This window comes from Rhinatrema bivittatum, chromosome 6 (genome assembly GCF_901001135.1).
Source record: "Rhinatrema bivittatum chromosome 6, aRhiBiv1.1, whole genome shotgun sequence".
Classification (NCBI taxonomy): Eukaryota; Metazoa; Chordata; class Amphibia; order Gymnophiona; family Rhinatrematidae; genus Rhinatrema; species Rhinatrema bivittatum.
In genome coordinates, this window is record NC_042620.1 from 358,610,949 (window position 1) to 358,623,212 (window position 12,264).

Consider the following 12,264-nt stretch of genomic DNA (forward strand, 5'->3'; position numbering starts at 1 on the left):
CATGATCCAATCATTGTTGCCGTGCCTGTTGTGCACATTGGCACATGTTTGGAGCGGCCTGACACTACATAATCACCCATGTGTGAGGAGTACCATCCTGCTTGTCCTTGGAGAAAGCAGAGTTGCTTACCTGTAACAGGTGTTCTCTAAGGAAAGCAGGATGTTAGTCCTCACGAAACCCACCTGCCACCCTGCGGAGTTGGGTTTCTCTCGGTTTATTTATTTTTTGCGAACTCTGTTATAAAACTGAAGAGGGGTCCCCGCGTGGATGTATGGTTAGCAATTTCCGTGCTGGGCTCCATCGGATGTTGTCACCCATGTGTGAGGACTAACATCCTGCTGTCCTTGAAGAATACCTGTTGCAGGTAAGCAACTCTGCTTTTTCTATTTATTGTTTACTTTTCATATGTACCACTTTGTTAATTTTTAATTATTCATTTCTAGCCAGTAGTTCATACTTTGATGCTGAGACTACTGCCTGTAGTTGTGTAGTCCATTAGTACTTTTTAAAATTCTGAAGAGAGGGTTCAGGGTTAACTTATGTAAGACTTGTGGGGGGGAGGGGGGGTGGTGTTGCGTTCGTGCCTGTTCTCGCCCTCGCTCCACCCTCTCTACCTTAGTGGCGACTCCCTTCGGGTCTGACGGACAGATGCTGCCGCGGCTTCTCCTCGCCGTACTTCCTGGAATCCCCAGGCTGGCCTGACGCTGCGGATCCACCATGTTCCTGATGACGTAAGGGTGCGCGCGCTCCAGAGTTTGTACCTGCAAGGGCGCGAACCTCGGGGGCGTCCCCCATAGTGACGTCATCCACTTCTAGCTTAAAAGGTCTTGCTTGCAACCTCGAATCGAGTTAGCAAGGGGAATTCTTTCTCCACTGCTCTGCCTCCACCAACTTACCTAGGGGTACCCCCTCCTCGGGGGCCCCGCTCTCCTTGATTTCAGATTGCTAAGACGGGATCTGGTACTCGCTGCACGAGGGCCCACGTCCCTGAATGCTCAGAAGACTACTTACTATCTGCAAGCGATCGCAGACGTGAACACTGTGAGTTCTATTACAGATAGGAACTGGTACTTGCTCCACTAGGGCCTATGTTCCTAATCTCCGAAGACTCCCTTCTGTCTAAGACGTTATCGCAGGTACAGAGATCGTTAGTCATTGCAGATTGGAACCGGTACTCGCTCCACGAGGGCCCATGTTCCTAATCCCTTCTCAAACTCTCTTCTATAGCAGAAGCTATCATATACCTATATCTTGTGAATTACTATTATAGATTGCAGTAGGAACCGGTACTCGCTCCATGAGGGCCTATGTTTCTAAAACCCTGCAAAGACTCTTCTATTCCAGAAGCCATCTCATACACAGATATTGTGAGTTCTCATTCCAGACTGCACATAGGAACCAGTACTCGCCTATGGCTCCTGTTCCTGAATATACTGAAGACTCTCTGTTGCAGAGATGCCATTACAGATATCTACAATTGTGAGTGTATCATCTACTACTGGTTATGTATCCAGCATACCCTGTCTATTCACTACCTATAGTCTCTCTCTACAGCTCTGCAACCCAGAGACTGCAATTCCAGTATCTGAGGGACTTCAGCCCTGCCGGGCACATCAGCTCACTACTGCCACCTCTGGTGGTTCTACTTCCTGTCTAATAAAGAACTATCTGTGTTTGTCTCCATACTCCAGCCTAGCCGGTGGTCCCTCTCAGGATATCCTCCTGGTGGCGCTGTCATCTGCCATCGGCCCAGGGATTCACCAGTTTACTTTAAGTGTTCATTCCTTACACTACTAGAGCGGTATTATACAGATTGCCACTCTGTGGGAAGCCAACCCACCACCCATCATTAACTCCACCTACAGAGTATTACAGTTGTTAGTTCTTTCCCTTGACAGGGTGATCCATAACAGATTGCTAACTCCCTGGCGGACTTATAACCGATTGCTACTCCTAGCACCAGGGATTGATAACAGATTGTTAACTCCTCCCTCTCCAGGAGGAGATCCATAATAGATTGCTGACTCCTCCCTCTACAGGAGCAGCTCGATAACAGATTACTACTCCGAGCAGCAGATTTATAACAGATTGCTAACTCCTCCCCTCTGGAGGAGCAGATCGATAACAGGTGTTTACCATTCTAGATACAGGGAGATAACACTCTATTTTTAACAAAAAAATGATCAGAATAATGCAGAGTACCTAATTAAATGGGACTCTGATTTTAATAGACCCCTCTTAGCCAGGACAAATTTGATTTCTTGATGCATAACTCTTAAAAGATAGGAAACCAATTAATCTGGACATTTTAAAATCTAGTATTGCAAACCCAAGGAATGTTGTTTTAGCCTAGTCTCTAATCCCTTTCTCTCATGGCTTAAATGTTGAGAGCATGGTAATACATTCCTGCCATCTCTTTTGATTTAATGTCTCAAATGCTGTTGGCTTCTCAGAAGGAGTCAACTTGAAGGTCTTATGATTGATAATGGATGAGGTTTGCTATCTGGTATGAGAGAAAAGTCCTTACACAATAACTGGTTGAATAGCTTCAACATATCTGAGTTTGACTCAGAACCACCTCTGTTAGGGTATACTGCCTTACTAGGCTCATATCATTATTATTTAGAAGAAATTATTTCTGTACACCCTTTACTTGTAAGAATCATGTGGGACTTGTTTCATTTGAGGCCTTCCATCAAGCCATCTGCTGTGTTATGAGACCTCAGTATGGTTTTACCCTAGCTGATGAAAGCTCCTTTTTAGCTTCTGGCTTCCTGTGGGCTAACGTATCTGACCTGGAAGGTAGCGTTTTTTGGTGGTGATCACTTGAACATAGTGTCAGAGAGCTTCAGGCACTAGTAATTTATCCACCGTATACTTAATTTCATTATCATAGAGTGGTGCTGTGCATGCATCTTCAGTTTTTTCCTAAGGTCATGAACGATTGCTAATTCAGTTGATCAGTTGTCCTTCCAGTATTTTTCCCAGGCCATATGGCACTAAAGATGAATGAACCCATCACAACTTGGGTTGCAAGAAAGCTGTTACTTTCTGTCTAGAGCAAACTAAAGACCTTTTTTGGGGTGTGTTTGCCCCAGCAAGTCTGAAATTGCTGTGTCCAAGAAAAGCTTGTCATAACTAGATAGCCAATTGTATATTGTTTGCTTATGCCTAAGTAAGTTTGACCTTGGAAAGCCATGTCAAGGCCCATGACATCAGGCCTCATCGGTGGCTTATCAAAGGTTAACATCTATTGAAGAGGTTTGCAGGATGAAGCTCAGACCACTCTTTTACATAGCATTGCTATTTAGACCAGAGGTTCTTAACCCAGACCCCAGGACTCTCCTAGTCAGTCATGTTTTCAGCATATCCACAATGAATTTGCATGAGAGATTTGCATGCACTGCCTCCATCAAAAGCAGATTTATCATGCATATTCATTGTGGATATCCTGAAAACCTGACTGACTAGGTGTGTCCAGAGAGCCCCTGGTTTAGACAGTGAGATCTGATGTAACAGCAAGTTTGGACAATCCATTTTTCAAGGTCTTTTGGGGTTTAGAGCCCCTCTTCAGCCCCCTCTCCCCCCAGCTTATTTTATGATTTCAGGTTATCTTTCTGTTGTGGATAAAAAGAAGAAAAAAATGGGGTTTAAAAATACTAAAAACAGTTATTTTACCATGTTGGCTTTTTTATTTCCCTTTTCTTTTGAGGATAGCCACTACTACTACTGCTGCTATTGTTACTGCTGCTGCTTCTACTTCACATTTCTATAGCGCTACACAACATATGCAGTGCTGTACAAACACACAAAAAGACAGTCCCTGCTTGTCTACAGAGCTTACAATATAATACAACATACAGGACAAGAAACTTGGTTAAAATAAAAGAAAGTTAATTAAAACTAAAAGCAGACAATCAGGCATAAGATTTAAAAGCAGTTTCAAAAAGGTGGGTCTTTAGAAGGGATTTAAACATGGCAAAATAGAACCTGACGCACTAATTCAGGAAGACTATTCCAAGCACATGGAGCAGCCAGGTGGAAAGCATGAACCTGGAATTGGCAGAGGAGAAGGGCATGGATAGGTGTGACTTGTTTGAGGAGCAGTGTGCTTGAGGGAGGGAGGGGTGTAAAGAGAAGATAAGAAAGGAGAGGTAGTGAGGTGCTGCAGAGTGAAGGCATTTGGGCATTTGTAGGTGAGAAAGAGGACCTTGAACTGTATACTGGAGAGTATAGTGAGCCAATGCAGTGACTTCAGAAGTGCGGTTATGTGAGCATATCGACTATTGTGAAAGATAAGTCGCGCAGCTGAATTAAGGACAGATTGCAGTGGAGAGAGATGGCTTGTCGGGAGATCTGCGAGGAGCAGGTTTCAATAGTCTAAGCAGGAGGAGATGAGAGAGTGGATAAGGTTCTGATAGTGTGTTCAGAAAGGAAAGGACAGATTTTGGCAATATTATAAAGAAAGAAAGGACACGTTTTAACAGTGTTTTGGATACGTGTAGAGAAGGGGAGAGAGGAGTCAAAGAGGACTCCAAGGTGGATGACTATGGTGTTATCCATGGAAACTCCTCTTAGCAGGGGAGTGCTGTTTGTGACACTTAAGTGAATTGTCTCTTTTAGGAGGAAATGAAATTGATTATCTGTAGTGGATGTTCTCTGAAGACAGCAATTCACAACTCACTCATACCTTCCCTCCTCCCCTTCTGGACTTGAGCTCGTTAGCTTAATTTCAGCACTGAGGCATGCAGTGAAACTGATGATGCCTGGGAACTAGCTCACATGCTTTTTAGAGACCTAGGAATTTCCTAGAAATCTCTGACAATTGTTTGATTCCAGTGTTAGAAATAAGCTGAGTTAAAAGCCAGTATAATGTAAACATCTGGATTTCTTGTGCACACTGGGGTAGATTTTATAAATCTACGCACGCGCATACTTTTGTTCGCGCACCAGGTGCGACAAAAGTACGCCGGATTTTATAAGATATGCGCGTAGCCGTGCGTATCTTATAAAATCCGGGGTCTGCGCGCGCAAGGGGGTGCACATTTGTGCAACTTGCGCGCGCCGAGCCCTGCACGTGCTGCCTGTTCCCTCTGAGGCTGCTCTGAAATCGGAGCGGCCTCGGAGGGAACTTTCCTTCCACCACCACCCCCCCCTCCCCCGCACCTTTCCTCCCTTCCCCTACCTAGCCCACCCCCCTGGCTCTATCTAAACCTTCCCCCTACCTTTGTTGCTAAAGTTACGCTGGCCGGAGGCTGGCATAACTCTGCGCGTGCCAGCTGGCTGCTGGCGCACCATTACCCAACCCAGGGGTTGGTCCGAAGGCCTTGACCATGCCCCCGGGCCGGCGCCACACCCCCGGAATGCCCCGAAATTTGCGCCGCCCACCCGACACGTCCCCCTTGCGAGGCCCTGGGACTTATGCGTGTCCCGGGGCTTGTGTGTGCCGCCGAGCCTATGCAAAATAGGCTCGGTGCGCAGGGGGTTTTTAAAAGGGTTACGCGCATAACTTATGTGCATAACCCTTTTAAAATTCGGCCGACTATGTTTCCTGGGTGCGTAATGTTCACAAATTGTGTGCATGCACACATCCTACAGTTTTAGAGGGAACAGTGTTTGGCGTCATCAAGATGTCACCCATGTGTGTCTTCAGAAGGACACCCATTAAAAGTAAGAGACCCCGGCATGCCGCAAACGGAGTACGCACCGTTTGTGGCAAAGAGGAAGGTCACGGTGCGTATTCGCGGCAAAGAGGAAGATCCTACCACACTGTGAACAGAGCACGCATCGTTCGTGGCAAAGAGGAAGGCCGTCACGGGATGCACTTCGCTTGCGATGAAGAAGAAAGCCCTGGATTGCTGCGAACGGAGCATATGCTGTTCATGGCGAAGGGGATGGCCCCGGTGAGAATGAATGTGTGAGGGGAGAGGAGGTGAGAGAACAGGGGATGAACAGGAGCGTGAGAGAGGAGGATGGGGGGGGGGGGGGTTGGTGAGAGGCCAGGGAGGGGTAAGCAGGGGCGGTACTTGAGTGTGCCAGAGAGAGGGAGCCTATATAAGGAGATTGTGAAGGAGTGTGTATGTGTGTGAGAGATTGGGAGCTGGTGTGTATGAAAAAGGGATTGTGTGTTTGCAAGGATGCTAGCCTGTGTGAAGGGATTGTGTATGTGTGAGAGAGAGCCTGTGTGAAGAGGTGCGTGAGAGAAAGACATAGGTAGCCTATGTGAGAGTGTATTCATGAGAGAGAAAGGGAACTTGTGTGAGTGTGTATGCAAGGGAGAGGGCCCCTGTATGAGGGGATGGGTGTGTGTGAGAGAGTGAGGGAGCCTGTATGAAGATGTGTGTGTGCGTGTGAGAGAGGGAGGGACAGAGCCTATGTGAGGGGCAGTACTGAGAATGGGGTCAAACTCTGAGAGTGGTGATAGAGTGGAAGGGGTTGAGGCTAGAGATGGGATGGGGGACACACTAGCAGGTGGAGGAGTTGGGGCCTGAAAGGCAAAGTGGCCAGGGGAGTAGGGAGAGTGAGTGGAAGGAACACTCTTACAGTGAATTTCTAGGGAAATTCTGCTCAAAATTTTTTAAATTCTGTATCTTTTCTGTATTAATTTAAAATGTAATTACTTAAAAACTGTCATGAAAATTGTGGTGTTCTGACCAATATAAAGTTTGCAGAATTTTAAGTTTTTGTGTGCAGAATTTTACATTTTTTTGCACGGAATTCCCCCAGGAGTACCTTAGACCTTTCTGCTAATCCTTACTGCTTAAGCACCAGCATCTCAAATTCATTAATGCAGGAGGGAGCTACATTATGGAAAAATGTAAGAAATGGACGTGTAGGCATATGTATAATGGAGCTCAAAAGTTATCATTAAATGTATTTTTCTACTGATTCTGAGAAAAAGCAGAATTCAAGAATTGACTGGATTTCTTAGCCAGATGTGATCACTTTGTGCTTCACTCATTTTTGACCAAACGTAAAGTATGTAATAATGAATTATTTCTACTTAAGCTTCTATAGTGGATATCAATGTATTGATTTATAGCCTATTTTTGGAATGGTGTGCTCCTTGTGTGGGAAACATTTACATAGATAGATATATATATATTTTTTTTCTTTTAGTTGCATGAGCATGCTGCATACCTTGTGGACAGCATGTGGGACTGTGCTACAGACCTGTTGAAGGATTGGGAATGTATGAACAGTCTGTTATTGGAAGACCCACTCAGTGGAGAGGAACGTAAGGAATTTTAAAATACCTTTGAATACCTTGTAGTGTTTGATTTTGAAACACAATAGGACAGTTTGAAAAAAGTAAACGTCCTTTACACTGATCAATAAGTTAAATTACATGATTTCACTAGAAAGTTTGTTCAGCTATTTAATCATTTTTGGTAACTTAGAGGCTACACATTAGCACTTAGCAGCACTAAAGTAATAAACTAGCTCCATATTTTAGATTTCAGACATATTAGTAAAACATGCCAATGTGTTCAGTTAAATGCCAGTGGCACTATAAGAAAAGACTAAATGTTAATTTCAGCTGTCTGAAAGTATAAGTGTGGCATGGGACAAGAAAATACTTGGAATGTTTTATTAGAAAATATGACTCTGCACTGCTGCAAAATGGTTTTCTTGTTCTATGTTATGATTCTGACTGGGTTTTAAATATTTTTAATTACATGGTAAATAGTGTACGAGTCTTAATACAAGCCATCAGTCTATGTTAACTTTCTAGTTTATAAGCTTTTAAATGTTATACATAATTATGAACTTATTAAAAATTGTTTACTATTTTGTTTAATGAAGCAAAACATTTTTTTTTAAAGATTTACTCCTCCTCCCACCCATGAGTATATTATCCAAATTCTGTCTGTCAGAAGTTTTCTTCTTAGAAGAAGAATGTCAAACATTAGTAACATGACCTTATAATGGCAACTTTCCCTGTACGTACCAGGATCAGTCCAGACTGCTGGGTTATGCCTCCCCTCCAGCAGACGGAGTCAGAGAGAAAAACTGAAAGGCACCCCCTAGATATACCGGTGTGCCACCTGCGATCCCCCAGTATTTTCTCTGACTCCAGCAGATTGAGAGGCATAACCTGCGGTCCTGGTCTTTCTGCATTTCTTCTGGGATTTCCAGGTTTTTTTCTGTTAAAGTTTCCCTGACTAGACCAACTAATTTGTTTCCTTTCCTTTTCTATTAAAAAAAAAAAAAGTGGAATAGTGAGTTCTGTTATGTTCCCCGCGCAGCGTGAAGGCTAGGTTACTTGCAGACCTTGTAGGGCTATGCCCTCAGACCATTTTTCCCGGATCTAAGCTGACCCAGTAGGGCCAGGGGGAGAGATTACCGGTGGGCCGGTCACCCTCCCCCCACAGTAGTCTTATTCCAGAGGCTTGCTTAGAAGGGGGCTTAGCAGTCGCAGTTACATTTTTTGTCACAAAAAAAAAAAGTTAAAAGTTAATAAAGAGCATAGGTTCGGAAGCCACTTAAGACCTGTTGGGGACAGGCAGTGAGTTTGTTCTTACAGCCCCGGCCTGCCGCACTTCAGCCCGGGACTCCGGAGGGGGGTGGCTGGTTCACCCAGCACGTCCGTTCTAGCTTGTGGCAGTTGGCTTACCTTGGCGCGCTTTTTCTGCAGCTTCTCTCCCTGCTCCTTCCTGCGAGGTTTTCGGCCTGCGGGAGGGCGGGGGCAGGACTCTCCCGAGGGGGTCTCTGCTCCTGATGTCTTCTCGGGGGCGAGGGACCCTCTCGGGGGCCGAGCACTGCCCGCAGCGTTTCTTCCTTTCCTCTTCGGCGCAGCGATGGAGAGTGCTTGGTTCCCGGTTATCTGCCCCGCCTCTCACAGAAGGGAAGCCGGCGGCTATTTTGAGCACGCGGCAGGCAAAGGAAACAATCGGAGGAGGAAGACTCCCCTCCTGCTTCGCCGCCGGCCCTAAGCCCGCAGAGCCCGCCCAATTAGGAAGACCCTCGGGCCCCCCCCTCCCGACCCGCAGGGGGAAGCATTTAAAGGGCCAGTTTCCTTTTTTCCTCAAAAAAAAAAAAAAAAATTGTGCTATTAATACACAAAGCGTTTTGGAGGCTGAGGCAGTTTGGGAGGTGGATGGTCCTACCCCCCCCCCCCCCCCCCAAGAGCCCTAGGGCAGCACTGGATCGGGGGACAGTGGGGGCTCGTTGCACTCGTCTGCAGGGGGAGCGGGAGTTCTGGTGGACCCGGATCCCGCTCTGGACTTTCCGGAGGTGCCAGGTGCGGGTGATGTAGACGGTCAGGGTCTGTTGAAGGGGATGACCCTCAAGTCCTTCATTTGTTTGGTAAGGACGAGCTAAGCTATTTAAGCTCTCATGTTGTGAAGGAGTTGGAAATCTCGGCCCCGCACCAGGAAGCGGACGCTTCCACGTGGGATGTGGCTCTGGCGGGGCTGCGGTCTCCCCCCCGCAAACCTATCCCTTCCATCCCAAAGTGTTCCAGATGGTGTCTAAGGAATGGGATGATCCAGAAGCTTCTTTGCGGGTTAGCCGAGCTATGGACAAATTGTATCCCCTGCTGTCTGAGTCTTTGGAGCTTCTCAAGTCTCCCTCTGTGGATTCGGCGGTCGCGGCCGTGGTCAAGCATACTAGCATTGAAAGATCTCCAGGAGGTCGTATTGAAGCGCATCTTTGAGGTTGTGGCTTTAGGTGTCCGAGCGGCGGCTTGTAGCAGACTTGTGCAGAGGGCCACTCTTCGCTGGATTCAACAACTGCTTACAGCACAGGTTCTTCCGCCGGACGAAGCGGAGCAGACCAACTGTGTGGAGGCTGCGGTCGCCTACGCAGCGGATGCCTTACGTGATTTGCTGCGGACTTCGGCTTGTACTATGTCTTCTGCGGTAGCAGCCAGGAGGCTGTTTTGGCTCCGTCGATGGGCGGCGGCTGCCTCTTCTAAGTCATGTTTAGTTGCTTTTTCCCTTCAGAGAAAGTTGACAACAAGGTTTATAAGTTGCCTGAGATGAGCCCCAGCAGTTTCGATCCTTCGGGAATCCCAGGGGTCGGCTGCGGGGTCAGCGCCGTTTCCGTATGGGGGAGGGCTTGCTCCTTCCCCCCAGAGGCAGCAGGTGTCGAGGCCTCAATCTTGGGCTCCTTCCTTTCGGGGACAGCGGCCTCAGAGGTCGGGATCCTCACAGGGTTTTACCCCCAACAAGACTACTCAATGAAGGTGCGCAGACCCATTCCTCCGTTCCGCGCGTTTTGGGAGGAATGGGTCAAGATAGCCTCGGACCAGTGGGTCCTCGACGTGGTGCGTCACGGTTACGAGTTGGATTTTGCTCATCCACTCCGAGATCTTTTTATGGCATCACCATGCGGTCCTTCGGCAAAACAGCTGGTTATCGCCCAAACCTTGGACCGGTTGCGGATGCTGGGGGCGGTAACTCCAGTCCCACCGGCCGAGATAGGATGGGCCTGTATTCCATATACTTCGTGGTTCCAAAGAATGAAGGCACGTTCAGACTGCTCTTGGATTTGAAGCGGGTAGACAAGGCTTTGCGAGTTCCTCATTTTTGCATGGAGACGCTGTGGTCTGGTATTGCGGCCGTCCACAAGGGAGAATTTTTGGCTTCTTTGGATCTAACCGAGGCGTATCTCCATATTGGGATTCAGGGGCATCATCAGAGATAGCTGCAGTTCATGGTGTTAGGGAACCTTTTTCAGTTTTGTGCCCTCCCATTTGGGTTAGCAACTGCCCCCAGGGTGTACACCAAGGTTCTGGTGGTCGTCGCAGCATATCTACGCCGTCGGGGAATACTGGTCCATCCCTATCTCGACGATTAGCTCATCCGGGCAAGGTCAGAAGCATTGTGCAAGCGGGCGGTTCAGTTGGTGGTGGAACGACTTCAGACGCTAGGTTGGGTAGTCAACTTCGCAAAGAGCCAGCTGCAACCGACCCAACAATTGGAGTTCTTGGGAGCCCGATTCGATACTTTGATAGGCAAGGTGTTCCTGCCACATCAGCGAAGGATCAACCTGATGGCACAGGTGCAGAACCTGTTGGATCTCCCGTTACCTATGGCCTGGGATTAGTTACAGGTCATTGGACATATGGTTTCTACTCTGGAGATGGTGCCGTGGGCTTTTGCGCATATGTGGCCTTTGCAAAGAGCATTATGACATGGTGCTACCATTACTGGAACCAGCCAGGTCCAGCCTCGATTGGGGGCTGACCCTTTCCATCTTCTGCAAGGGATAGGCTTAGAACGGAAGCCAGTCTATCCGGCTGGGGGGGCTGTGTGCAGGGGACATGGTCTCCTCGCCAGGCCATGTGGTCCATCAATCGTCTGGAGACCAGGGCGGTCCGTCTGGCCTTGCGTCAACTCCTCCCGATGGTGCGCGGTCGGGCGGTGCGAGTTCTGTCTGACAACGCGGCCACAGTGGCATATATAGGTCGGAAAGGGGGCACAAGGAGTCGTCCGGTTGCGGCCGAAGCGTCATTGTTGATGGCCTGGGCGGAGCATCATTTATCCCGCATCGCGGCCACTCATATTGCAGGAGTGGTCAACGTTCAGGCGGATTATCTCAGTCGGCAACACTTGGACCCAGGAGAGTGGGAGCTGTCGGCCGAGGCCATGTGTCTCATAACCCAAGGTTGGGGGTTACCACACCTGGACTTGATGGCGACGCGACTAAATGCAAAGGCGGCACGTTTCTTCAGCCGAAGGCGGGAGCACGCATCGGAAGGGGTAGATGTGCTAGTGCTTCCGTGGCCTATTCACGTTCTCCTTGATGTGTTTACTCCGTGGCCCCTAGTGAAGGTATTAAGGCGATTAGGATCCCATCGGGGTCTGGTGTTTCTCATCGCTCCGGAGTGGCCAAGGCACCTGCGGTTCGCGGATCTCGTCAATTTGGCGGTGGACGGGTCATTGCGTCTGTCATCTTCCGCACCTCCTTCGCCAGGGTCAGGCATTTTTTCGATCGGGCGGATCGCTTTTGTCTGGCGGCTTGGCTTATGAGCGGAGGCAGTTGAGGAGGAAAGGTTATTCAGAAGCGGTTATTTCTACCCTCCTTCGGGCGTGTGGATCCTCAACTACTCTTACTTATGCTAGAGTATGGAAGGTCTTTGACGCATGGTGCTGTGACTTAAAGATTTCGCCACAACAGACTTCGGTGGGCCCCATCCTTCCGTTTTTTTGCAGGCTGGTTTGAAGAAAGGTTTGGCCTACAGTTCTCTTAGGGTTCAAGTGGCGGCTCTGGGTTGCTTGAGGGATAAGATTGAAGGTTGATCTCTTGCATGTCAC

The 12,264-nt window shown here is 48.1% G+C and overlaps 1 protein-coding gene across 1 annotated transcript in view; it reads left to right on the forward strand.

The window, feature by feature from the left end:
• Positions 1-12,264, forward strand: part of STAG2 (stromal antigen 2) — a 1,172,735-nt gene that overhangs the window by 611,028 nt on the left and 549,443 nt on the right. The window contains 1 exon segment of the mRNA XM_029607875.1: positions 7,121-7,238. Within this exon segment, the coding sequence (XP_029463735.1) occupies positions 7,121-7,238 (118 nt within the window).